This window comes from Phocoena sinus, chromosome 7 (genome assembly GCF_008692025.1).
Source record: "Phocoena sinus isolate mPhoSin1 chromosome 7, mPhoSin1.pri, whole genome shotgun sequence".
Classification (NCBI taxonomy): domain Eukaryota; kingdom Metazoa; phylum Chordata; class Mammalia; order Artiodactyla; family Phocoenidae; genus Phocoena; species Phocoena sinus.
The window spans coordinates 42,834,306-42,860,151 of NC_045769.1; the positions used below are offsets into that span (position 1 = coordinate 42,834,306).

The 25,846-nt window shown below is 35.0% G+C and overlaps 1 protein-coding gene across 1 annotated transcript in view; it reads left to right on the plus strand.

Annotated features, from left to right (window-relative positions):
- TMEFF2 (transmembrane protein with EGF like and two follistatin like domains 2) overlaps positions 1-25,846 on the plus strand; it is a 248,047-nt gene that overhangs the window by 113,770 nt on the left and 108,431 nt on the right. Inside the window, exon 5 of the mRNA XM_032637383.1 lies at positions 16,992-17,088. Coding sequence (XP_032493274.1) covers positions 16,992-17,088 — 97 coding nt within the window. The remainder of the gene's footprint in view (positions 1-16,991; positions 17,089-25,846) is intronic.

Genomic DNA, 25,846 nt, shown 5'->3' on the forward strand with positions numbered 1-25,846 from the left:
CTGTGCCTGGACATTTTAATGCACAACATTAATAACTATCAAGGGTGTATCTGATATTTCTTCTCAACATTGGCCCCATGGTTCCTCAGTCTCCTCAAATTCAGTTTAGCTGTCTAGAAATGTGGTCACACCTTGTTATTACCTAGAAGTACAACAATACAAAGATCTGGAATTCTGAAACTCCCCTCTCTGACCACTACTTTCTGTCATTTCCCAAGCCCTGTGCTAAGAATGGATATAAAAGCAAATGAGACATACGAGTTGACCTTGAAAAATTCTCAGGACAATGGAAGAGTCAGGAAACCTCTACAATGTGAGATGTTCTGAGAATGGGCGGGTGTACAAACCAAGAGCCCAACACAGACCAGGGATGAAGGAAGAGGGTGAAAGATGAGGACATCTTTCCTGGGTGGTGTGATACTACTGCTGAATCTTCAAGTTAGAATCAGAATTAGCCACAGACGTGCCACTATAGACAGTGGAAACAGCCCGGCAAAGTGACAAGTAGCTATCAGCAAAAAGAGCATGCCAGGGGTGCTAGAGATGAAGGTAGAGTGATAGGTTGGGGGCAAATCATGAAAGTCTTTGAATACAATGATAAAGGCTGTGGATTTTTATCCTGAAGGTATAGGGAAACTTTGAACTAAACAGGGTTGTATCATTACCAAGATTTGTGTTTTTAAAGTATCATTCAAGTTTGCTTATTGACCAATATTTCATAGTCATTAGACATACTTCACTGACCAAATTAAATGAACAATAGCAAAGCTTTACAAAAATATGTTTTTTTATTTTGTTATTAATTCCATAAATTAAACCCACAATGTTATAATAATACAAATGTTTTGATCTTTTAAAATGTTTCTTTCTTGGATTTATTACATTCATCCTTATGTTTTTACTTATTCATCAAATTAAATCATATTTTTATGCCTGAGAATTTTAGCATATATGTCCTTCAATATTATAATTTTTAAAACAAACATTAAACAGTAGTAATAAGCTACAGTCCCTGTTAAACCTAAATCTTTATGGTTTAGGCTCACCAGCAAATTTCCCCAAAACTTGAAGAATTTTTTTTCCAAATCTGCAAAACCAGGAAATTATTTTAGTTCCAATTATCATACAATTCAGGTGTAAGGCATGTAAAAATGAAAGGTCCATGAATCTTGATGATACTATAAATGAAAGTGGTTTGAGTTTAAAAACTTAAAGTTTAGAAAATCAGTCTCATTATGAAATTCTAAATAGAGCATTGTTAATTTTTAAAAATTTATCTCTTTCCATTTATTTCTGGAAATCCCTGGCAATCTAATGGTGATAAAATTTTCTCTAAAATCCCATGCAATTTTTAAAAATCTAAATGTCTTTTCCACAATTATTCATTCCCTCCACTTTACAGTTTTAGACTGGGGTAATGGTTCTGTAAAGAAGTCATATTGATTAGCCTGAAGTCAATTTTTAACCTATTCCAGCACTCCAGCTTCCTTAGACCATTTTGTGGGTTTGGTTTGGTTTTGTATTTTCTTTTTTCCCACTTTGTGGAAGATGTTCATGTCTTCTTTCACATTTCAGATTGGATAATTCAGACCTTTTTATCCTTACTTTTTTTTTTTTTTTTTTTTTTTTTTTTTGCGGTACGTGGGCTTCTCACTGTTGTGGCCTCTCCCGTTGTGGAGCACAGGCTCCGGATGCGCAGGCTCAGCGGCCATGGTTCACGGGCCCAGCCGCTCCGTGGCATGTGGGATCTTCCCGGACCGGGGTACGAACCCGTGTCCCCTGCATCGGCAGGCGGACTCTCAACCACTGCGCCACCAGGGAAGGCCTATCCTTACTTTTGACTGTGTATATTTTCATTGCTTTCTATTGTTTATGTTGCTTCGAAATAATATAGTTGAAAGCACTTTTCCAGGGGCGGGGAGTGAAACTGAGCATAGTGGAGCCAGCCTTGAGTGGCTGCTAGTGGGGGCCGATTCCAAGATGGGGCATCACAAGAAAGGTTTTCAAGAGTGCTAGGGAATAGGTCATAAGTTACAGATTTTAAACCAGAGTTTGAGAGACAGCTGTAGACTGGAAAAAGGAATAACGAGAGTAGCCAAATTCCACCAACCAGAGCCAATAGGCAGAGGGAACTTGTAGAAATAAAACAGGGTCTCTCAATATAGAACAAGTAGGGGTGGAGAAAAGAGTGAGGCTATATCTAACCCAAGACTGAAACTAATCACAAACCCTGAAGTCCAGCCCTGACATTCTTCCCATTATTTTGGCTACTGTGATTCCAAAAATTAGGGACTGGATCTTTAATAGCAAAAATAGGCTGGAAATATTATAGAAAATTCAGAAAAATTATTGCTACAACTACCAATTCTATGAAATGCCTTGACCTCTTAAAATTGACTTCATTATTACTGCTGCTCTTTTATTATGTTGGCCTATTTATATCAATAAGTTATATATTTAAACAAGGCTTGATCTTTATAAGTTTTATTTTTAAGTCTCATTTAGACTTGGAAATTAGACTTAGATGAGTATGTTTTTCAGGCTTTACAGTGAAATCCAGTGCCCATAATAGGCAAGTAGAAAAAGAAAATGTAAAGCTCTTATTTTATTCTTATCTTCATCAGTAAGAACAAAATGATCACTTTAGTGCTTTTTTCGTTCCAAGACCCAGTGTACTAGAACAAACAGCCTAGAGCTCTTTGGGAAATTTCTGAGGTGACCTATCTGAGACTTCTCATCCACTTCTTACCTACTCCTCCCTCAATCCTTTTAGCCCTTCATATAAGAAACCAAATGAGGATGTTTTGGTGCAAGACCTCTTCTACAAGTTTCTCAATATTTTTATTTCTCTATTTCATTATGTTGTTCTGTGATTCTTATTTCCCTGCTCCCTCAAAGACTCCTACTTCAATATCACTATAAGGCCACTCACAAGGGCCAAAAATTCACATTTGTGATGCCCAGGCTTGGACTTCCTTCAAAGAACTTTCTTACTTGGAATAAGATAATGAGTTTCCTTCAACTTTAACACTTTCTTAGTGTTAACACCGCAGGGTGGCAGAGCAGTTTAGAGGGTGCAAAGCACTTTCACATGTCCTCTGGTTTAATCTGCACCACAGCCTGTGAGCAAGCAGGGCAGGCATCTCATTTTACAAATAAGAAATCTGGGGATCAAGAAAAGACTCTGGGCAACCCAAATCCAGCTCTCCTAGCATTAACCCTGAACTTTGCCTATCATGTAACTGCCTTTAGATTACTTCATGTCATTTTGAATTTTAAATGATATGATCAGATTTGCATTTTAATAAGATACATGGGACATATATTTAAGAGAGGCAAGTTTGCAAGTGCAGAGATCAGGTAGTTAGAAGTTTAGGCAAGTATGATGAAGATCTGAACTAGTACTGTGATGATGGAATGGGAAAATAGGAAAGAAACATGACATGTAAGTTGTTACCAGATTGCAAAGCCCCTCTACCAAAACAAACATTAAGTAGGTTAGAGTTGACTGTATTGGCAATTTAGTCTTCATTTGATGATTCAAATAAAACTTCTTATATCAGAAAATGCCTTGAAGTTATCAATACCAAAGGTCATGTACTAATGACATACAGAAGTGCAAGTTAATAAAGCTATATCTTTGTTATCAGAGATTTACTAATTAGAAGAATTAAACACAAAGTTGGAAAGCAACAAATTAGTGTTGAAAAGACTTAGAAAGACTTTGGTCTTTCTTCATTTACGTTCACTCCCTTATATTTCACATTCTCTTCCTATCACATGCTCTCAACTGATAACCATGCTTTTGAGTACAAATACAATACAGGCAATAAATGCAACCAAAAGAGATCTATTTCATCCTCCTCTTTCCAGTGTCACCTCCTTCCTACATCTGTACCCACATACTCTGCCACCCCTCCTCGAGCAGAAGACATTTGTACCTCTAAGACCAACCACTGCACCTGTTTGTAAACCCATCCCTTCTCAAGGACATTGCTTCTGTGATTATCCCCTTTCTCTTCTGCATAAATTTGTTCTTTTATGCACCATTTCTCTCAGCATGACAATGATGCTTCGACTCTGTCCTTCCATAAAAAACCCCTTTCTTGACCGTACATCATTTTCCAACTAATGCCTCATTCTCTGTTTTCCTCAACACAAATCTGTGCAAAAATATCAAGTACATTTACTGTTTCCACTTACTAACTCTTAGTCTTTTCTCAATATCCTCTAATTGGAATTTGGTACCCTCTATGCTTTACAGTAGCTCATTCAGCCCAAGTCAGTTTTCAACACTTACCAATAAAAAACACATTTCTTACCTTTTACGCATTTAATATGGAAAAGATTTAATTATTTTTATGAATTTACATAAAATGATATAAATTAATTACACTGAGAATAAAAATATTTTTGCATATAATTATCATATGATTGATACAATAAGAGTTTCATGAAGTCTTGGCATGGTAATGTTCTCGGATGAATTCTGCCATGCCTGATATCAAGCTGAATAAGCTTTTTTGTCCTTTCTTCTTTCCTTCCTTCCATCCTTCTCTCATTTCTTCTTTCTTTACTTCATTGTCTTTTTTCTTTTTTCTAATCAACAGTATCTTCAGTTCTAACTTAGATAGGACTGAGTGAAATCAGTCAGACTTAAATGATGACAATAGAATTTTGCTTCAACATAGTAACATTGTATTAATCTCTTAAATTTTTTTAAGCTGTGCAGAAGATAAATTATATGTGATTTCTAAAGAATCTGTGTCAAGCTCTAGCAAACTAGCTTAATTATGAAAAATTAAATTTTCTGTAATGATCTCTTCTTTTGAGTGTTTAATATAGAATCACATTTGCTCAGTCATGCGCTTGGTTGTTTTAAACCATTTTGTGTAAGTGTAATTTCAGCCTTCCTTTAGTTTTTTGGCATTTAAACCACTTAAAAATTATCAGTGGGTTTGTACTTCTTTTAATCAAAAAGAAGCAAAGATAATGAATTTCTTTCCCAAAATCTGAACACATCTTACTGCATATGGCACTGATACACATAAAAAATTAATCTGTGTTAGTTTTGTAAATAGCAGATCAAAATGCTATTTGTTTTAGCATTTCAATAATATGATGTAACAGTGTACTTGTTATTCACATGACAAATATCATCACATTTTAATATGAATAAAAAGAAAGTACTTATTCTTATTTTTCTTTAAAGTCATTGAGGTTTCTAGGAAAATGTTGGAAAATGTAAAAGAGAACATGACTGTAGCTCAAAAACAACAGCTTAGAATTGAGCTCTAGGAACTGTCAGCAGCTTCCATCATTTAAATTCAACTTACATGTGGGAGAGGCATGTGAGAGGTAAAACTGGCATACAAAAGACAAAATAGACAAGTTGTACAAATTAAAAAATGGGATGGAGCGTTTTGATTTAAAATTTTCTTTCTATTCTTTAAGTGGAATTTTTCCTTCATCAGAGGATAAACTCAAAAGTTCAGCTTTTTGGTGATAATGAGACAGTAATGTATGTAAGTTATTCAGAAAGAAAAATTGCTGTTTATAATTTTATAATCAAAGTAATTTTAGTTACAACAGATATATTGAATCCTTTATCTATGTAAATAAAGTGGAAAAAATTACATGCCTACCAAGGCATGATTACTTTGTCATCTTACCTATTTAAAAAACAAAAAACACTGACTACTGGATTGATATTGACTCTAAAATACAAAAAAGAAAAAATGCATTCTAAATTTTGAAAACTTCAGATTAAGGTCTATATAAAATTTGTGTATATTTATTTTTAAACTTTGCAATAATTTAAATGAGTGTAGAACCAGTCTCTATGAATCATATTTAAGCTTAGATATCTCATTCTTTCTGTTGATGCAATCTGATTGTTTTGGGGACCACCTACTTTATTTCAGACTTGGTGCACAGGGAGGTTTCTATTTATGCATATTTTTTAACATCTTTATTGGAGTAAAACTGCGTTATAATGGTGTGTTAGTTTCTGCTGTATAACAAAGTGAATCAGCTATACATATACGTATATCTCCATTTCTCCTCCCTCTTGCGTCTCCCTCCCACCCTCCATATCCCACCCCTCTAGGTGGTCACAAAGCACAAAGCTGATCTCCCTGTGCTATGCGGCTGCTTCCCACTAGTTATCTATTTTACATTTGGTAATGTATATATGTCAATGCCACTCTCTCACTTCTTCCCAGCTTACTTCTCCCCCTCCCCATGTCCTCAAGTCCATTCTCTACATCTGCATCTTTATTCCTGTCCTGCCCCTAGGTTCTTCAGAACCATTTTTTTTTTTTTTTTTTAGATTCCATATCTATGTGTTAGCATACAGTATTTGTTTTTCTCTCTCTGACTTACTTCATGCTGTATGGCACACTCTAGGCCCATCCGCCTCACTACAAATAATTTCATTTCTTTTTATGGCTGAGTAATATTCCATTGTATATATGTGCCACATCTTCTTTATCCATTCATCTGTCAATGGACACTTAGGTTGCTTCCATGTCCTGGCTATTGTAAATACAGCTGCAATGAACATTGTGGTACATGACTCTTTTTGAATTATGGTTTTCTCAGGGTATATGCCCAGTAGTGGGATTGCTGGGTCATATGGTAGTTCTATTTTCAGTTTCTTACAGAACCTCCATACTGTTCACCATAGTGGCTGTAAAAATTTACGTTCCCAGCAACAGTGCAGGAAGGTCCCTTTTCTCCACACCCTCTCCAGCATTTATAGTTTGTAGATATTTTGATGATGGCCATTCTGACCTGTGTGAGGTGATACCTCATTGTAGTTTTGATATGCATTTCTCTAATGATTAGTGATATTGAGCATCCTTTCATGTGTTTGTTGGCAATCTGTATTTCTTCTTTGGAGAAATGTCTATTTAGGTCTTCTGCCCATTTTTAGACAGGGTTGTTTGTTTTTTTGATATTGAGCTGCATAACCTGCTTGTATATTTTGTAGATTAATCCTTTGTCAGTCGCTTCATTTGCAAATATTTTCTCCCACTCTGAGGGTTGTCCTTTCGTCTTGTTTATGGTTTCCTTTGCTGTGCAAAAGCTTTTAAGTTTCATTAGGTCCCATTTGTTTATTTTTGCTTTTATTGCCATTTCTCTAGGAGGAGGGTCAAAAAGGATCTTGCTGTGATTTATGTCATAGAGTACTCTATGTTTTCCTCTAAGGGTTTTATAATGTCTGGCCTTACATTTAGGTCTTTAATCCATTTTGAGTTTATTTTTGTGGGTGGTGTTAGGGAGTGTTCTAATTTTATTCTTTTACATGTAGCTGTCCGGTTTTCCCAGCACCACTTATTGAAGAGGCTGTCTTTCCTCCATTTTATATTCTTGCCTCCTTTATCAAAGATAAGGTGACCATATGTGCATGGGTTTATCTCTGGGCTTTCTCTCCTGTTCCATTGATCTATATGTCTGTTTTTGTGCCAGTACCCTACTGTCTTGATTACTGTAGCTTTGTAGTATAGCCCAAAATCAGGGAGCCTGATTCCTCAAACTCCATTTTTCTTTCTCAAGATTGCTTTGGCTATTCGGGGTCTTTTGTGTTTCCATACAAATTGTGACATTTTTTGTTCTAGTTCTGTGAAAAATGCCATTGGTAGTTTGAAAGGGATTGCACTGAATCTGTAGATTGCTTTGGGTAGTAGAGTCATTTTCACAACGTTGATTCTTCCAGTGCAAGCACATGGTATATCTCTCCATCTGCTTGTATCATCTTTAATTTCTTTCATCAGTGTCTTACAGTTTTCTGCATATAGGTCTTTTGTCTCCCTAGGTAGGTTTATTCCTAAGTATTTTATTCTTTTTGTTGCAATGGTAAATGGGAGTGTTTCCTTATTTCTCTTTCATATTGTTCATCATTAGTGTATAGGAATACAAGGGATTTCTGTGCATTAATTTTGTATCCTGCTACTTTACCAAATTCATTGATTATCTCTAGTAGTTTTCTGGTAGCATCTTTAGGATTCTCTATGTATAGTATCATGTCATCTGCAAACAGTGACAGTTTTAGTTCTTCTTTTCTGATTTGGATTCCTTTTATTTCTTTTTCATCTCTGATTGCTGTGGCTAAAACTTCCAAAACTATGTTGAATAATAGTGGTGAGAGTGGGCAACCTTATCTTGTTCCTGATCTTAGTGGAAATGGTTTCAGTTTTTCACCATTGAGAATGATGTTGGCTGTGGGTTTGTCACATATGGCCTTTATCATGTTGAGGTAAGTTCCCTCTATGCCTACTTTCTGGAGAGTTTTTATCATAAATGGGTGTTGGATTTTGTCAAAAGCTTTTTCTGCATCTATTGAGATGATCATGTGGTTTTTCTCCTTCAGTTTGTTAAGATGGTGCATCACATTGATTGATTTGCATGTATTGAAGAATCCTTGCATTCCTGGGATAAACCCCACTTCATCATGGTGTATGATCCTTTCAGTGTGCTGTTGGATTCTACTTGCTAATATTTTGTTGAGGATTTTTGCATCTATGTTCATCAGTGATATTGGCCTGTAGTTTTCTTTTTTTGTGACATCTTTGTCTGGTTTTGGTATCATGGTGATGGCAGCCTTGTAGAATGAGTTTGGGAGTGTTCCTCCCTCTGCTATATTTTGGAAGAGTTTGAGAAGGATAGGTGTTAGCTCTTCTCTAAACGATTGATAGAATTCGCCTATGAAGCCATCTGGTCCTGGGCTTATATTTATGCATATTTATACTGTGTTTTTTGTGGGTTTTTTAATTGAAGTATAGATGATTTACAATGTTTCAGGTGTACAGCAAAGTGATTCTGTTATATATATATTGTATTTCAGATTCTTTTCGAGTATACGTTATTACAAGACATTGAAAATAGTTTCCTGTGCTATACAATAGGTCCTTGTTGTTTATCTACTTTATATATAGTAGTGTGTATCTCTTAGTCCCAAATTTCTAGCTTACCCCTCCCCACCTCCCCCGTTAATAACCATTAGTTTGTTTTCTATGTCTATGAGTCTATTTCTATTTTCTCCACACCCTCTCCAGCATTTTTTATTTGTAGACTTTTTGATGATGACCATTCTGACCTGTGTGCAGTGAAACCTCATTGTAGTTTTTATTGGCATTTCTCTAATAATCAGCGATGTTGAGTATCTTGACATTTGCCTGTTGGCCATCTGTATGTCTTCTTTGGAGAAATGTCTATGTAGGTCTTCTGCCCATTTTTTGATTGGGTTGTGTGTTTTTTGATATTGAACTGTATAATTTGTTGTATATTTTGGAAATTAAACCCTTGTCAGTTATATTGTTTGCAAATATTTTCTCTCATTCTGTAGGTTGCTTTTTTGTTTTGTTTATGGCTTCCTTTGCTACATATACTATGTTTAATGTGTATACTATGCCTAATTTAAATGGGACAACTTATGTATCTGTCAAAGTGATGTGCTAGAGCTACATGGAGAATAAAATGGGAACCGTGAATAGACTGGGAAAGATAGTGCTATGTTGGGAAAAAATGAAAATATAATAGAATAAACATGGCTTAACCATTGCAGAATATATGCTAATATAGAAAGGAAATAGAAATTCAAAGGGAGATCTGGAGACAATTAAAAGCAGATCTAGGGTTGTATAGTAATGCTACCAAAATATGAAGTGTGGAAAATGATGTGAAAACATTTCCTTAGAATTCATTAATAACATTAATTCATGTCTTATTAACCATCTTTCACTAGGTAAAGCTATAGTTACAAACGACCTCAAAACCTCAAAGGCTTACAGCATCAGTAAGTGACATAATTCTTGCTCCCATGGCTGTGGTCAACTATGGCCCTGCTCTATGTATCTTCTCATTCTGGGACTGGTTGAAGAAACAGCTCCTATTCTGGATGTGTCTTCTTTTATGCAAAGGGAACAAGCAAGAAAGTAGAAATCTACATGTTGGCTTTTATATATCTTCTCACTTCCACTGACATTTCAATGGCAAAAACAAGTCATAAGCCTATCAGTGATATCATGGAACTTCAAGTCATATGGCTATGGAGAGGAACGTATAATCCTTTTATTGGGAAAATAATTCAATCTGCTATAAGTGTCATATGCCAATAGTGTCTTCCATGGAGAATGTGAGACTATTCATAAGTCTTGAAAAGTTAGAGCAAATACAGGTCAGCAGCTAAATAATTATTTAATGATGACAGGAAGGAGTCTCCATTAGCACTGACATCTCTGGCTTTTTTCCTTTGAAATTAGAGTAGGGTGTATGTTTAAAGTAAAACTAATTTTCAAAAGGAACACGAGTTTTATAGAACAGGTAGAAGTATGATATATGACAATAAGAATGCAAAGGGTGGACTATGGTAATTAAAAATATAGTATTTTAATAAAGTTTTTAAATTGTTCATGAAGTAATAGATTAGGATAATTTGAAGTTGTATATTATAATGCTTAAAGTAGCCATCAAAATAATAACCCCAAAATATAACAAAATAATTATTAGAAGAGATAAGATAAAATAAATACCATAGAATATTTGATTTTCCTAAAAAAATGGCAGAAAAGGAAACAGAGGAAAACAAAAAGATTAGCTAAATATGAATTAGACACCAAGTTGGTAGACTTAAAAACAAACATATCAATAATTACATTAAAGTAAATGGATTAAATACCCTGATTAAATGTAGACATATTCAGACTAGATAAAAAAGCAAAATCCAACTATATATTGTTTACAAGGAACACTCTTTAAACATAACTTAATGAACAGGTTGAAAGTAAAAAGATAGAAACAATAAGCAAAAGAAAGCTGGTGTGGTTATCTGAATATCAGAACAAAGTAGACTTCAAGATGAATGGTGTGACCAGAGAGTAAACGGGTGCATTTCATAATGCTAAAGGGTCACTTATTAAAGAAGACATAAGACTACTAAATGTTTATAAACCCAATATCAGAGCTCCCAAATACAAGATGAAACAAAAGAACAAAACAAAAGAGAACTAGAAACAGTTTTACTGTCACCAGTAGAGATTTTAGCACACCTTTCTCAGTAATAGATAGAACAATTAAACAAAAAATCAGTACAGTTATGGGTGATTTGGACCATCAACTTAAGCTATTAATATTTACAGAAAATCACTCCCCACAAGAGGCTACAACTTCTAAGATGCACATGGAATAGTCAAGAAGATAGATCATATTCTGGCCCATAAAACACAAGTTTTAATAAATTTCAAAGGACTTAAATTAAACAGAATATTTACTTTAACCATGATGGATAGATCACCATGGATGCAGTTTTTTATAACATCTTGAACACGAGACATAGAGCTGTCAAACTCCAGAGAGATTTGTTTCAAAGCCTGGACAATCAGGCTGAGCTCATTTCAATACTTCAGACTTTTCAGGACTTCAAAACAATTTACTCTTGCAGCTCACACAATCTACTTTTTATTTCAACTCTCATCCAGGTTGATCATTTGATTGAATTTTGCTTTGGGGGGTGGTGGAGTAAAAAGATATAAAAGTCTTCCTACCTAACTCTAAAGTCCTTTGAATTTAATGGAAACTTATGCTATATATTTATAACTTTCCTTTTAATATTAAGACCTTGAGTGGCTCTTGGAAGCCTGCATTTCTCTGTGTCCTTAAGACCACACAACTCTTTTGTATATTTAAAATGATTCCCAATGAATTTTGGATATTTACATTAAAGATAAATAAAAATAGTGTACTTTTGAAAACCCTCAAATATTTGGAGGTTAAAAAAATACACTACTAAATAATCCTTGGGTCAAAGAAGAAACCTTGAAGGATATTACAATATATATTTTCACAAAAATACATGAAAACACAACATATTAATATTTGTGGGATGCAGCTAAAGCAGTCTTTAGGAGAAAATGTACAGATTTAAATACCTATATTAGAAAATAAGAAAGGTATAAAATCAAGCACTTCCTCCATTTTAAGAAACTAGAAAATAAACTCTAAGTATATAACATAAAGGAAATAGTAAGAGTAGGAAGCAATAAAATAGAAAATTTAAATAGCCTTGTATAAAGAAATGAAATAATAGTACCAATCCTCCACAGACTCTTTCATAAAATAGAGGAAGTAGGAACACTTCCCAACTCATATCATGAGGCCATTTTAACCATAATAATAAAACAAAATAAGAACAATACAAGAAAATTATAGCCAGCATATCTTGTGAACCATAGACACAAAAATACTTACCAAAATACTAGCAAAAGAAATCCAGCTATATATAAAAAGGGTTATATACCGTGATCAAGTTTGACTTAACCCCAAAATGTGAGGTTGGCTTAACATATGGAAATCAATCAACATATCTCACCACACTGACAGGTCAAGAGAGAGAAATCATGTCCACGTGGTAAAAACAAAGCAGCCCAACCTCTACTTCACATTATGCACAAAATCCAATTTTAGATAGACCATAAACTTAAATTAAAGTAAAATTTTAAAATTAATAAAAATGGGGAATAGAATAAAGCATAGAAGAATATCTTCATAAGCTTCAAGTAGAAGACTTCTTAGAAATGACAAATCATAAAAGAAAAAAATTGATTTCATCAAAATAAAAATTTCTGCACATCTACAAAAAAAAAAAAAAAACACGTTCAAGAAAATAGACTGAGAAAATATATCCCAATACATGTATCTGACAAAAATTTGTACCTAAAATATATTAAAAATTTCTGTAACTCAAGAATTTTTTAAAAAAATGAATCAAACACCAAGTTGGGAGACTTAAAAAGCAAACATATCAATAATTACATTAAAGTAAATGGACTAAATACCCCGATTAAATGCAGACAGATTCAGACTAGATAAAAAAGTGACATTCCACTATATATTGTTTACAAGAAACACACTTTAGTCATAAGTTAAGAAGCAGGTTGAAAGTAAAAAAGACAGAAACAATAAGCAAAAGAAAGCTGGTGTGGCTATCTGAATACCATAATCCCACTGTGAGGTATTTGTCGAAGAGAAATAACTTGTGTGCCCAAAAAGTCTTTTACAAGACTATTTACAACAGCTTTATTCATAAATATTCAGTTATTGTTTCCAGACAGTAACTGGAAACAACAAGATGTACTTCAACAAGATAATGGAAAAATAAGCTGTGGTATATTCACTCAATTGAATACCAAGCAATAAAAAGAAATAAACTACTGACACAGGCAACTACCTGAATTCATCTTAAAAACTATGATGCTAAGTGGAAGGAGTTGAACACAATAATTACATATTGTATGATTCCATTGATGTAATATTCTAAAATAATCCATCTGTGGTGACAGATCGGATTACTGACCAGCCTATATACAGAGACATAGTAGTGGTAGGGAAACGGCTGAGAAAGGCAGAAGCAAACTTTCTGGAATGATGGAGTTCTTTGTCTTGGCATGCGTTCCTCAAAATTGACTGAAAGATATGAGCATTTCACTGAATGTAAATTTTAGTGAAATTTTGAACCAAATAAATGACATTGAATAACTGTGTGTTTGAACATTATATTATTTCATCATGTTTTCAGAAATAGTATAACATAGGTTAGGAATATTATAAGAGGCCCAGGAGGCATTATAGTGAGTTAGGAAGAGAACTGGGCCCAGTGGGTGGGCACACCCACTGATTTGGGCCAGAACAAGGTCACGATAAGGGAATTTTGGTAACAATTTTCCGGATGAAACCACGAGGGCAGGGAGAGTTTGAGAGAGAGTCAATTTGATCATCTCTTATAATGCTCCAATCCAGGATCTTCTTAAAGGAATTAATTCAATCAGTTTTAACTGTAGGGTAGCATATTAGGTATAATATGCTTTCAGGAGCTCTGCCTCCCTTGCTCCTCAAATTTCCCTCAGTCACACGCTGAAACCTGTTGTTTTAGAATAGAGGGAAATAATTCTTTTTTACTTTACAACTCAAAATAAAAGGCTTAAAATGCAAGTGCATGGTTAAAATAATACTTTAGGATAAATGAATTTCATTCCTGCATAATCAGCGGATGAATGCAAATAAGCACCGATCCTTCCTGTTTCTGATACTGTAAAAAGAACAGGAAAAAGGAACACTCCTGTTCAACACATACTTTCTGAGCATCTAGCATGTGCTAAATCAATAGTGTTCAAGCTTTTGTGACTATGACCTTTAGTAAGAAATGAAATTTACATTGCAGTGCTGGATGGATGTACATATGTATAACTAAAACAGTGTTATAAAATAAAACCTATGCTTGCTAAATAAGATGCACTCTGTGTTTTCTATTCCAGTATATTCTGCTTCATGTACACAAAAATGTTTACAAAAATGCTGATAGTGACCCACTGACTCCATTGCACTACCCACTAATAAATTGTGAATTTTGATGGGAAAAATGCAGTGCTAACCTTGCTAGTCAAAATGTGGTCTGTGGACCAGCAGCATCAGTTACACCTCACACTTACTGAATCAGAATCTTCATTTTAACAAAACCTCCAGGTGCTTCCTGTGTACTTTAAAGTGACAGAAGTCCTGTGCTAGACATTCACTGCATGAGGAAGACGTTTGCGCCAGAGGAAGTCTTTTCAGTATTGTTTAGGGCAGATATTCTTAGGGATGTGTTTTTTAAAGTATACATATCCAAGCCTCGAGCCTACAAATTCAGTAACTCCTAGGATACCTCAGGGCATTTATCTAAAAAACAATACATAAATGAACAAACCAAATCTACCAGAGCTTCTGAGCCCACTCCTATTTAAGAATCTTGGTCTATAGTGTTAAATGAAGCAGTGTACTGAGCTGTTTGTTTATTACAAAGGTGCAAATCTGTGCTTCAGGAAATATGGAAAGATTTTACTTTATTTTTCACTGTGATTGCTTCACATTTTATTCCCAGAACGTTTATTGATAGAGGTTTTGCTACTGCTACTTCTAGGTTTACTTCTCCATGTGGGAGAATTTCCAAACATCTCGAGTCTACCAATAACTGCCCTTTTATAGAAATGTATGTAATGTGACTTCCAGTAGAATTATTATTGTTAGTTTTGCTGAGGTAGCACAATTCATCCCCTGGATTACTTCCAGTAGATCCCTAACCAAGGATCCCTGCTGCGAAAGAAGATAGGGCTGCCCATAAATGGCTATAACTGTTCATTAAGGACCTTCCCGTTGGGTTAGTATGTTTCCTGAGTGATGGGAAGCTTTAGTCTAGAAGCTGCTAATCTTGCTAACACTAAAAGGCTCTCTCTCCCATTAACAGCTTCTGTGTTGCATTAATAGTAAGAAAGTGATAAAGAGATGGACCTCAGCTGTTCAGTACCCCCTGAGGTTAGGTCCCCAGCTTCCTTCTTATCCCATAGTCCACTCTAATGGTCTTGCCTGTATTAAAATAATAGAGTGGATAATAAGTGCTGTCTATTTTAGCAGAGTCTAAAATTCCTTCTTCTTTCTGGGGAGGAACACCATTTTTTTAGACTTCCAATTTTAAAACTATACCATCAATACTTTTGCAATTGAAGTTGATCTGTTTAATTCATAACTTTTAAAAAGTGCAGGGCAAATCAAGTACAGGGGAAAAAATGTTGCTTTGGAAAAAATAAATCTGTCTTTCCTGGAAAAACTATAAAATAGAGAACTCTCTTAGAGATATCTTCTTGTTCTTTTTTTTTTCTCTGGTAAATCAGATCGCTCATTTGCACAGCAGTAAATTGGAAAATCAAGGAATAAAGACCTTTGCTTTTGTAAATATTAATAACTCTCATGTTAATAGACAAAGAACAAATTATGAAAAATATCATATTAAAATAAAATAAGTAAGGTTAAATTTCTTAGGTTTAGGGTGCATGTTAATCAATGATGTTTTGTTAAAAACATTATCTTATTAGGCTTCATAATGCTAGGAGCCAATGCCATACTTAATTGCCTCTGTTCTTTTTCTACTGAAAATGTATAACCTTTTGCAGAGTGCACGTTTTAAGGATCTCTTGATTTAAACACATGTTTTTAGTATATAAGACGTCCATGGAATAAGATTATCTATGCAGTACTTAGGTTGTTGCAATTTTTCATCTATAAGCAAAACTATTTTTGCTTTCAACTACATATTTTTTTAATTGGGTAAACAGTAATCCATCATCTCAAAAGTGTTGCTCAGATTTTTATTTCTTGAACTCAAATACTAAAATTTTTTTCTTGACTTACACTATTCTTTCCTGATTTGAACACTATTCTTTCCTGATTTGAAAGCTTAATTTTATAATTAGGTTGTATATAGTATATTTTTACACTTGTAATTTATGTGTGTAAAAAGGACCAATATCAATAATCATCATCAGCGACAGTATATATTTTTTAAATGAAATATATGTTCATAGCCCTCATAGAAGAAATCACTATGATGAGCTCTGTGCACCATTTATGTAAGATTCAAGAAATTACTGTAAAAACCAATTAAAAGATGTTTTCTGAAAACATAATTAATATATTTTTCCGTGTAAGTACTTAGCATCTTGAGGCGGGGAAAAGACGTATCTAAAAAGTCCAGGCTGCCCATCTAAATTTTTTAAATTATGTATTAAAGCCTTTGAATGAAAAAATATCTATAATTTAAGAATGAGAAAATGTCAAGTATTTTTTTATAGACACTAGGTTTTTCCTCTAGGCAAGTAACAATCTAAATCCCTTTTAATTAAGTAACTTTCATATGGTCTATTAGCCAAACAATTTTGATAAATCCAGTATTCTCGTTTATTTTTCTTGTAAAAAGAATTATTCACCACATACCAATGGCTAGCATATTATTGTTAATTTTCTTCAAATTTAGGGAAGAAGGGAGCCGAATATGACGATCCTAATGGAGCTCCAATAGCTCCACTGGAAAAGTAGCAGGTTTCATATAGAATAGTCTTGAAGTTGTTGGTATTGTGTACACTTACCTGAATTCTTTTTGTTCCCTTTCTTCTGTCCTATAGTCCATGAAGGCTCAGGAGAAACCAGTCAAAAGGAGACATCCACCTGTGATATTTGCCAGTTTGGTGCAGAATGTGATGAAGACGCTGAGGATGTCTGGTAATGTGCTATTTTATTCTTTTAAAGAAAATAATGACAATAATTCATTTCTTTTTACTTTATCAATTATTTCCGAAAAGAAGACATTTTCAGCAGTTTTTTTTTTATGGTTTTTTTTTTAATCCAGTTCTCATGGGGGTAAAAAATGAGGGCTACAATAACAGCAAGGACTTTCTGAAGCTGAACTAAAAGTTGGGTCAGCCAAGCAGCTGCCCAGGGCATTACTTGATAAGGTACAATAAGATATCACCGAGACCCCCAAATACCGTCATGTTAAGAGATGGAGAGAAAAACTGTACGTATCAGAACATCTCTCAAAAAGCATGGTCAAGAAACAATGGATAGTTGCTAATCTGCTCCTAAAATGGTAGATCTGGGCAACTGCACAGATTTTACTTAAAGGGTATGCATAGGCACTCTCATAGCTGAATTAGGGAGATGGTAGGGCAAGGAATAATCTTTGAGCCACCCCGTAGGATCAACTTCTCCCTTCACCCAAGCAATACTCAGCCTCTCCTGTAAAGATATGCTGAACAGATTATGTATAATATTCATTATTTTGAATGGGTCCCAAAATGTTAGTCTTCTAGGGCAGCCACGTGTATTGGTCCTACCCTGATCTCATACCTAAAGTGAGCAACCCAAAGGTCTTTGTATGGCATGACAGTGGAAAGAGGCAGACTCTCTTTCTTTCTATCTCTTTTTCTTTTACACACATTAACTTCAGAAAAACAACCAGGTGTCCTTTCATTTTTTTTTCAATATGCAGACTGTGTTTGCCTAGAGCAGTTAACAATCATTTTGATCAAAGTGGGTAAGGGAGTAAATCTTAAATGTTCTCACCACACACACAAAATAGTGGTAGTTATATGAGGTGATGGAGGTGTTAGCTAACACTATGGTGGTGATCACATTGCAATATATAAGTGTATCAAACACGTTGTACACCTTAAACTTATGCAATGTTATATGCCAGTTATATCTCAGTAAAGTTGAAGGAAAAACACAATCATTTTCATCAGACTTTTGTGGGTGGAGGGGGCAATTCATCTAAGAAACAGAAAGAAAAAATTAAGGCAAGATAATTTTGGCAAGAATGAAACAGTCTGCACTTAAAACATTTTAGAATATTTTTGAATGTAGATTAAATTGAGGATTCCAACTGAGCAAACTGAGATTCTTAGGGTAAATTAACTAGGTACTTACAATAAACACTGCTATTGACTAGCCACGTGAACTAGCCACCCATTAATAAAAGCAGATATCAGTAGGATTTCCATACCTGTTAAACATTTCTAACCAATGGTCAGCTAGGAGTCAAGTCAGGGAGTGTATGCACTGGTTTGACCATCTTGAGGTAAACAGACATATGTTTTCTTAGGAACCTTCTGGACATCTTAATGGCTGATGAACTTTATGGTCCCCAAACCTGGCTGGGAATTTTTAAAACACATCGATTCTTTAGTTCCATGTCAAAATTAATGAATCAGAATTTCAGAGAAGTGGGGCTTAAAACTTTACTTGTTTAAAACTCCCCCAGATGGTTGTATAAATACTGCTCTAAGATAAATGACTGACTCAGAGAATCTTTCTCCTCCCTAAATGCTTTAAGGCTCTGTATAGTCATAGTCATTACATATTAAGACACATTGATAAGAAATGTATCCTTAAAATATCTTGTTTTAATGTTTGCTGATGACTACATCTGTAGCTCAACTTTATTTTTAATGCTGTAAATTTTCTTGCTGTCAGCTATTTTACTTTTTAAAAATTCACATGGGTCCCTAATTTTTTCTTAAGAATTTTCCATTCCCCACTCTTTAATGATCACCTTTAAGTGACATGGTTTCACTTTACAACTGCAAAGATTTAAGAAATGAGACAATAATAGCAGATAAAAATGACTGATTTCTTACTATGAGCTTAGTCTATTTGTATGCATTCTTTTTTTTTTTCCTCAGTTATCTTCAAAATACCCTAGAGTAGATTCTATTATGATCACTTTACAAGGAGGAAACTGAGTTTTAAAATGTTTAAGTGGCAGGGCCAAGATGAAGATATGAGGTGAAAGTAACTAGAGGATGTTAGCATAACAATTCAACCAAAGATGCAATTAAAGTATTTCTTTCCTGTCATGTCTGGAAAAATGAGATGGCCAGATTGCAGGCAGCTTAGATCCAGTGACTGAAGACCTGCAGAGTTAGAGCTGGTGACAAGAGAGAAGCTTGCAGCAGGCAATGGGAAAATGTTCAGGCAAGCAGTGTCACTCCTGGTATTCTAGCAAAAGTTCAGATCTCTGGTATACAGGATAAGGAGACTTGGGCATGGTAAGTGGCAACAGAAAGGTTCAACAGCCATGGGTACTGGAGTTAGGAAAAGAAATTCGGTTACAAAGGGAGCAAGGAGAAGGATAAGGCAGAACCTCAGTCATCAAGGAATTGGAAAGCTAATCAGGGGCAGATACTGGATAGATACCCACCTACCAGAACTGGTGTACAAAGCCAAGCCTTGGCTACAGAAGGCTGGGACAAGCCCCTAGATCTCAGAAATAAATTACAAGGTCAGAATGAAGCCAGCAGCAAGGATGACTGGTTGCTAAATCCGTTAGCTTTTGGCTAGGACATCTTGTATGCCCCCAGCCTAGAGACAAGATTAGTTCCAAAATGCAGAATAAGGCTGAGCCTCCAGATGAGGCTAAGTGGCCATAGCTGTGAAGATTAGAGGGATGCAGGGGGCAGGGAGCCAAGAAGATCATTATACTTCCCAGGCAAGAATGAAAAGTTGTTAGCGTTCAAATAAAATGTACTTAAAATGTCCAATGTAAGCAAGAAGGAATGGTGCTGAAATGATAAGCATATTGATTTTCATTTACATAAATACCTTTGCATGTTTACATACTGTATTTAGTTATGGCCATGAAGGGCAGACTGGAAACAGCTGAAGGACACAAGAATAAAGCAATAAATGAAATTAAATAGTCATGGAATGAAAGAGGCTATAAAGTAAGATAAGAAGCAATAGGGGAGGGATCTGACTCTAGAACTAGTCAACTGACAGGGGAGCTGGATGTGCTATTGGTTCCGGATGAAACCATGGCCAGGTCCTCTCACAAACATAAAATACTGCATATGCTATGTGGGAACAAAGAGTATAAGCCAGTGTTTAGTTTTATATTTTTCCCTTGACATTAACTAAACTACAATTTTATGCATACAAGTTCCTCAACCATACATTATGAAATAATAACAAGATGTGGATAAGGAGTACTGAGAAATAATGTTACTATTGTAACTGCAATATTGAAACAAATGTAAAAGATTAATTCCTGATTTTTCTTTAAGCCTAGCCTAAGAAATTAATACTTTACATTTTACCACAAGGGGTAAATCTAGCTATTCAAAAATGTTCAGGTATTTTCTAGATGAAGGTAAACCTCTGTTAGGATTAAAAAGCCAGTACACAATCAGCTGATCTTGTTTCCATAGTTAGATGAGTTTTTGAGTCAAGAAGCAAGGTACATTGGACATGGGAAAGAAAAAACGATAAATGGGGGAAGGGTAAGGAGAGTAGAGGAAAAGGAGAAAAAATAATAGAGGATGACATTGATAAACCATGATATTAAAATTTAATGCCTTTATTTTGAGAAAAACAGATGGTTTATAAGCTTATACAAGCTCCTCCCTTATGTGCTATGATTTCCTTTCAAGGTTTTTCTCTTGCCTTTTTCTTCTTCTTATGGAGAACATCAAGGCTGTAGAAATAAGAAACTGGTCAGATTTTCTCAAAAGGAAAGAAAGACCATTGCTACAAAAGATTCTTCAGTTATAGATATTTACCTATGTGTAGGAAAGGATCATGCTTTCAAAAGAGGGTTAAAAGTCCACATGGTGAGTGGTCCACACCACAGATATATCCACTCTCATATCAAGGCATCTCTTTATTTAGGATGGACCTCGAAAATAATTGGAACACCAGTGCAAAGGGATATGCATGCCTATTTATGGGGAAAGGGTTAAAAGGCAAAGAAAAGAAGGGCTTAAAAGACAGTTTCTCTTTATATCTAGACTGAAAAAAGGTCAAAACTAATATATTTATACATCAAAGAGACTCTCAGATACCTCCTGCCAAGTATAATTTATAAAGAAAAAGAAGGGCTTCTAAGTCAAACATAATAAATTTGACTCATAGCAAAGTAATAAAGCCCCATCTGATAGTACTGGGAATACTAACTTATGATTTCAACAAATATTTCTGATACTTGCTTGGTTTTAGAAACAGCTTTATATTCCCTTAATTATCTTACCTGATAAATTATTTCAGTAAGTCCAAAGTAGGTCAGTAGTAACTCTTTGCACTGGGAACTAGTCCTAAGAAGTAATTATCCTAGAACTTTCTGTTGGTCCTGTCAGTCAGAAGTAGTTCAGAGCCCTGGGGTTGATACTTGATTTAATATAAGAAAAGAGCAAGTTGATAGCTGGGTCTGATCATAGAAATGACTGGGTATGAAATTGGCTGCAGGCCTAACATTTCCAGGGTATCAAGATAGATCAAGGAAGGGAGCCCAGGTGTAAGAGCAGATGCAGCTGGGTGACAAATGACATAAAGGGACAACTGAAATCATTATGTGTATTTGCTTCATATGTATGCTTTATAGCTCCTGTGCCCATTTTAACTTTGCCCTTGTATTACTCTCAACATGCCACTTAGGCCCCATTAGCGAAATCATAATGGCTTAAATGCTATTAATTCCTCGGTAGTCATTCATTTTGTCTTTGAGAGCATTAATGATGTTTTCCAGTTTTAGTGCATCACATCCTAGTGTTTGACTGCAATGGTAAGAAAGGAGAAAAGCAAAGTAGTTCAGTAAAAAGAGTTCAGAAGAGAAAATGAATGGGCATCTATTTTTTCCTTTATTTCATTGATGTTCCATAACTGAAACAGGGTGTGAGATTTGGCATTACTTTTGTGAGCCTCTCTTACAAAGACAGTTTAGTTTGAAGTCTTTTAACATCTTGCTCCTTTGATCTAAGAAGGCTCCTTGTCACTAGGAAGACTGTGTGTTGCTGGAATCATTCCCACCTTTAATGCTTTTTGGACTGTAGAGAATCATGAATATTTGAAGTGGGGCAACAGTCAAGGATGATCCTTGGCACTAGATTTCACCATACATATAAGCAAATTAGGCATTAGGTCCTGCTGACTTCAGTATTAGGTTACGAGTTTGATAGGGAAAAATAAGACACCTCTGAGTCTTAAGATTTAGAAATGATTTCTTTTTAAAACTACTACTGGTCGACAATTGAACAAAAAAGATTGTGTTGCAATTGGAAAGTTTCCAACTGTTTTCTACTAAGTAAAAAGAATATCATTTGGGGTTGTATGTGGGCTCTAAAGAAGAAGATGCTGGTTAGTCACAGAATTTTACTGAACTACGAGTTCATTCAGTCTTCCCCTACGGTGTTTTCTTTATATTGATTTCCTTTACTCGCTTGCCTTAGAACTGTAAAAGCGGTTACCGTAATTAGGGCTGGCTTCTAATGTGAGTTTACTCATGGAGAGAATAAAACACACACACACACAAACAGAAAATAGGTCTGTCTAGTCCAGAAAATCTAAGGTTTGGGTGAGTTGTAGGCTTTATGATAAAACCTTCTTAGTTCTAAGACTCCTGTAGTTAAGATGCTGCCTCCCTCAAATTGCCTTTCCTTCACCATGAAGACAGTGTGGTAGCCTGTGAAAACTGCCATAGTATTGTCTGTTTGTATAGATGGGGTCTGAAGAGTAAAGACATCTCCCTTTCCTTTAATACTTCCATTTGCCCAGAAACTTTTTCCAGAGAAGAGGGCAATATACAGCTTCTGCTGTATATTTGGGGAAACATACCTCTTTCCACTCCCATAATTTCAAGAGAAAAATGCTGACATTTTTAGCAAATCTATGGCTTAATGTAAAAATTTGAGTTTGATTTTATTTCCTTCTTTTATGTATTTATCCACCTATCTTAAACAAGAAAAAATAATTTGTACTTTTAAAAAATTTCACACAATTTAGAAGTGCAATTATAAATAAGACTAGTATTTGTAACATGGTCTGTACAATGGTCTGTGCCTACAAACGCCATGTCTGTGACCCAGACTTCCCTCTGCCAATAGCTGCCAATAAATAGCCAAGTCTGCAAACTGAATCTAAACAACACTTTAAGTGTTACTTAGAAAGATGAATAAATAACGATGCCACTTCAAATGCACAGCAGGCCATTCCAAAAAGAGACAAACAAAAAAATATACAACTAACCCACCCTCCAAATTTGGGTTGAGCTTTGTGAAAAGTAAGATTTTTTTAAATACAACTGAAATTTGAAAATAAATCATGGTCTTTCAAACAAAGACATACCTCAGGTCTTCTATGTCCTGGGCTACTTTACTTAGGAAGGAATTGGATTTTCACATAAGTTCTGAATAGTCTTTTGAATTTTTCTCAGTAATTATGTATGCCTCAACTGTGCTAGTTATCACACAATGATTAATGAAACTTAATTAGGATGTGATGGGTGCAAATGTGGATCTGGTGTAGAGTATCGAAAAATACAGGAATAAAGTATTGAAAACTTTAATACGTTTTATATGTTTTTGCAATTTTTATTTAGCTCAGACAGTAGAAATCAGGTAACTTCGATTTTATATAAAAACAATGAAATACTACCTGAAGGCAGAACAAGAGGAAACAAAACTCCAAAGCATAGATTGTATTTCTCCCACTAACTTAACTGTTTTCATTACTGGTTTCTCTTTTACCTGCTTGTGTAGACTATACCCTGCTACTCCTGCCTTACTTCTGGTGCTCACTCACCAAACTCTCACCCACAATTTTGTGTTGAGTTTTCTAAGTCTCAGTTTCTAGTACGTTCCGAGTCAGAGACTCCTGTGTCTTAAAACCAGGAAATACATGCTCCGTGTTCCAACATCACAACATAACATCCCAGTCTCAGAGATAAAAACATGAATCTCATTGTGATCATCAAAAGATGACAGAATTTTCACAAGCATGTGTTTCCTATGCGGCAAGTACCATGGTATTGTTTACATTCGTGGAGCCATTTAATCCTCCTGCTAATATTATGAAGTTAGATACACTAATAATTCTCATTTTACATGGAAGGAGACACAGAGAGGTTAAGCAAACCACCCAAAGCCAAAGAGTAAGTGGAAGAGCTGGGATCTGAACCCTGCCAGGCTGACTCCAGACACCATGCTCTTAACCACCACTCATTATCTTCTCATATGTTTAATAACATAAATTATATGTCTGCATGTGTGTGTGTGTGTGTGTGTGTAGCGTGCATTAGGTGTATACCATACACGTATAACATGTTGGATATATTCAGTACAGAATTTCACACTTTTTTCTGTTGAAATAGAAAATACAACCACTTTGTGATAAAGTCTACCACTAACAGGTTCACATCACCTACGATGTCCTTTGAAATATTTTTTTCCCATTAGATATATACACCTTATTTTTTGCAGACTGTGTGGGTTTTATGTGTTTTTTTGTAGAGGTATCAAATTATTATCTATGGAGCATATCCTTATGACTATATGTGTGCCCAATTAGGTTGAGAAGGTTATTAGCTGTGAGGTTGCAGAGAAGAGACATATCTTCACCAAAACCTGGTTCTTTGAGTTGTTTCAACTTCAATTTGCTTGTTCTGAGTAAGGCAATAGCAACTCTGATTATGAACCAGGATGAACATTATTTATAACTAGGGATAGGCTTTAGATTTTTATCCAGAAAAGAGGCATATAACATGGAGAGTGGCCATTATAATACTCCCCCTTCGTTTAATGCTGGTGCCACTACTAGCAATATTTCAAAGGGCTGTGCAAAAGGCAGAGGAGCACTGGGGAACCCAGAAGAGCACGGGCACTGCTCAGTAAGCCATTTGTTAAGAAAGGTGGGACTTCATTCCTTAGTATCTTTGGGAATAGCTGATGGACTACATGCCCCTTTCCAAGTGGTAAAGGAAGGTTTATTACAAATGCATATTCTTGCTGCAAGAATAGAAATGATGAGATATAAAGAAAGAGGGAAGAATCACCAAATTAAATGGCAAATAAATATGGCCCATATGCCAGTGGATTTTAATCCCTATCTTAGTACAATGCTCTGCTATATATTTTTATTTAACACTTAAAAATATAATGCCAAGCCTCTTATTTCCCAATCTAATGTATGTTTTAATGGTTACATTAAAATGGAATTTGCTATGGCTTTTTCTGATTATAAAAGTTGCATGTTTATCATAGAAATTTCAAAAGCCTAGAAATATTACAATGTCATCCCACCATTCCAAGATAATTACCGTAAAATTTGGAGGTGTGTTTTCCTCCTGTCTATGTGTGTGTGTACATGCACATGTGTGTGTATGTATTTTTGATGAGTCGAATCATATTTTATATATCAACAAAGCCTCTCTCTTGAAAATTTTACTTAACCTTGAGGTTGTGCTTGGAGATTGTTACAAATGCTAAACAAATTTATGAGTAATATATTTAGATTTGAATATAATTTCCGTGGGCCCAAATTCTAATTATTCTTTCAAAATTTTTGCCTTTCTCAAGACACATGGAGTTGAGGGCAGTGTCCTAACATTTGCGATCTAAAGAATTTACCAAAACCTAAATCCCCTCTAAGTCTACCTTAGACATTTTTCTTGGTTAACTCCAAGAGGTTAGACAGTATGTGTACTGAAAACTCT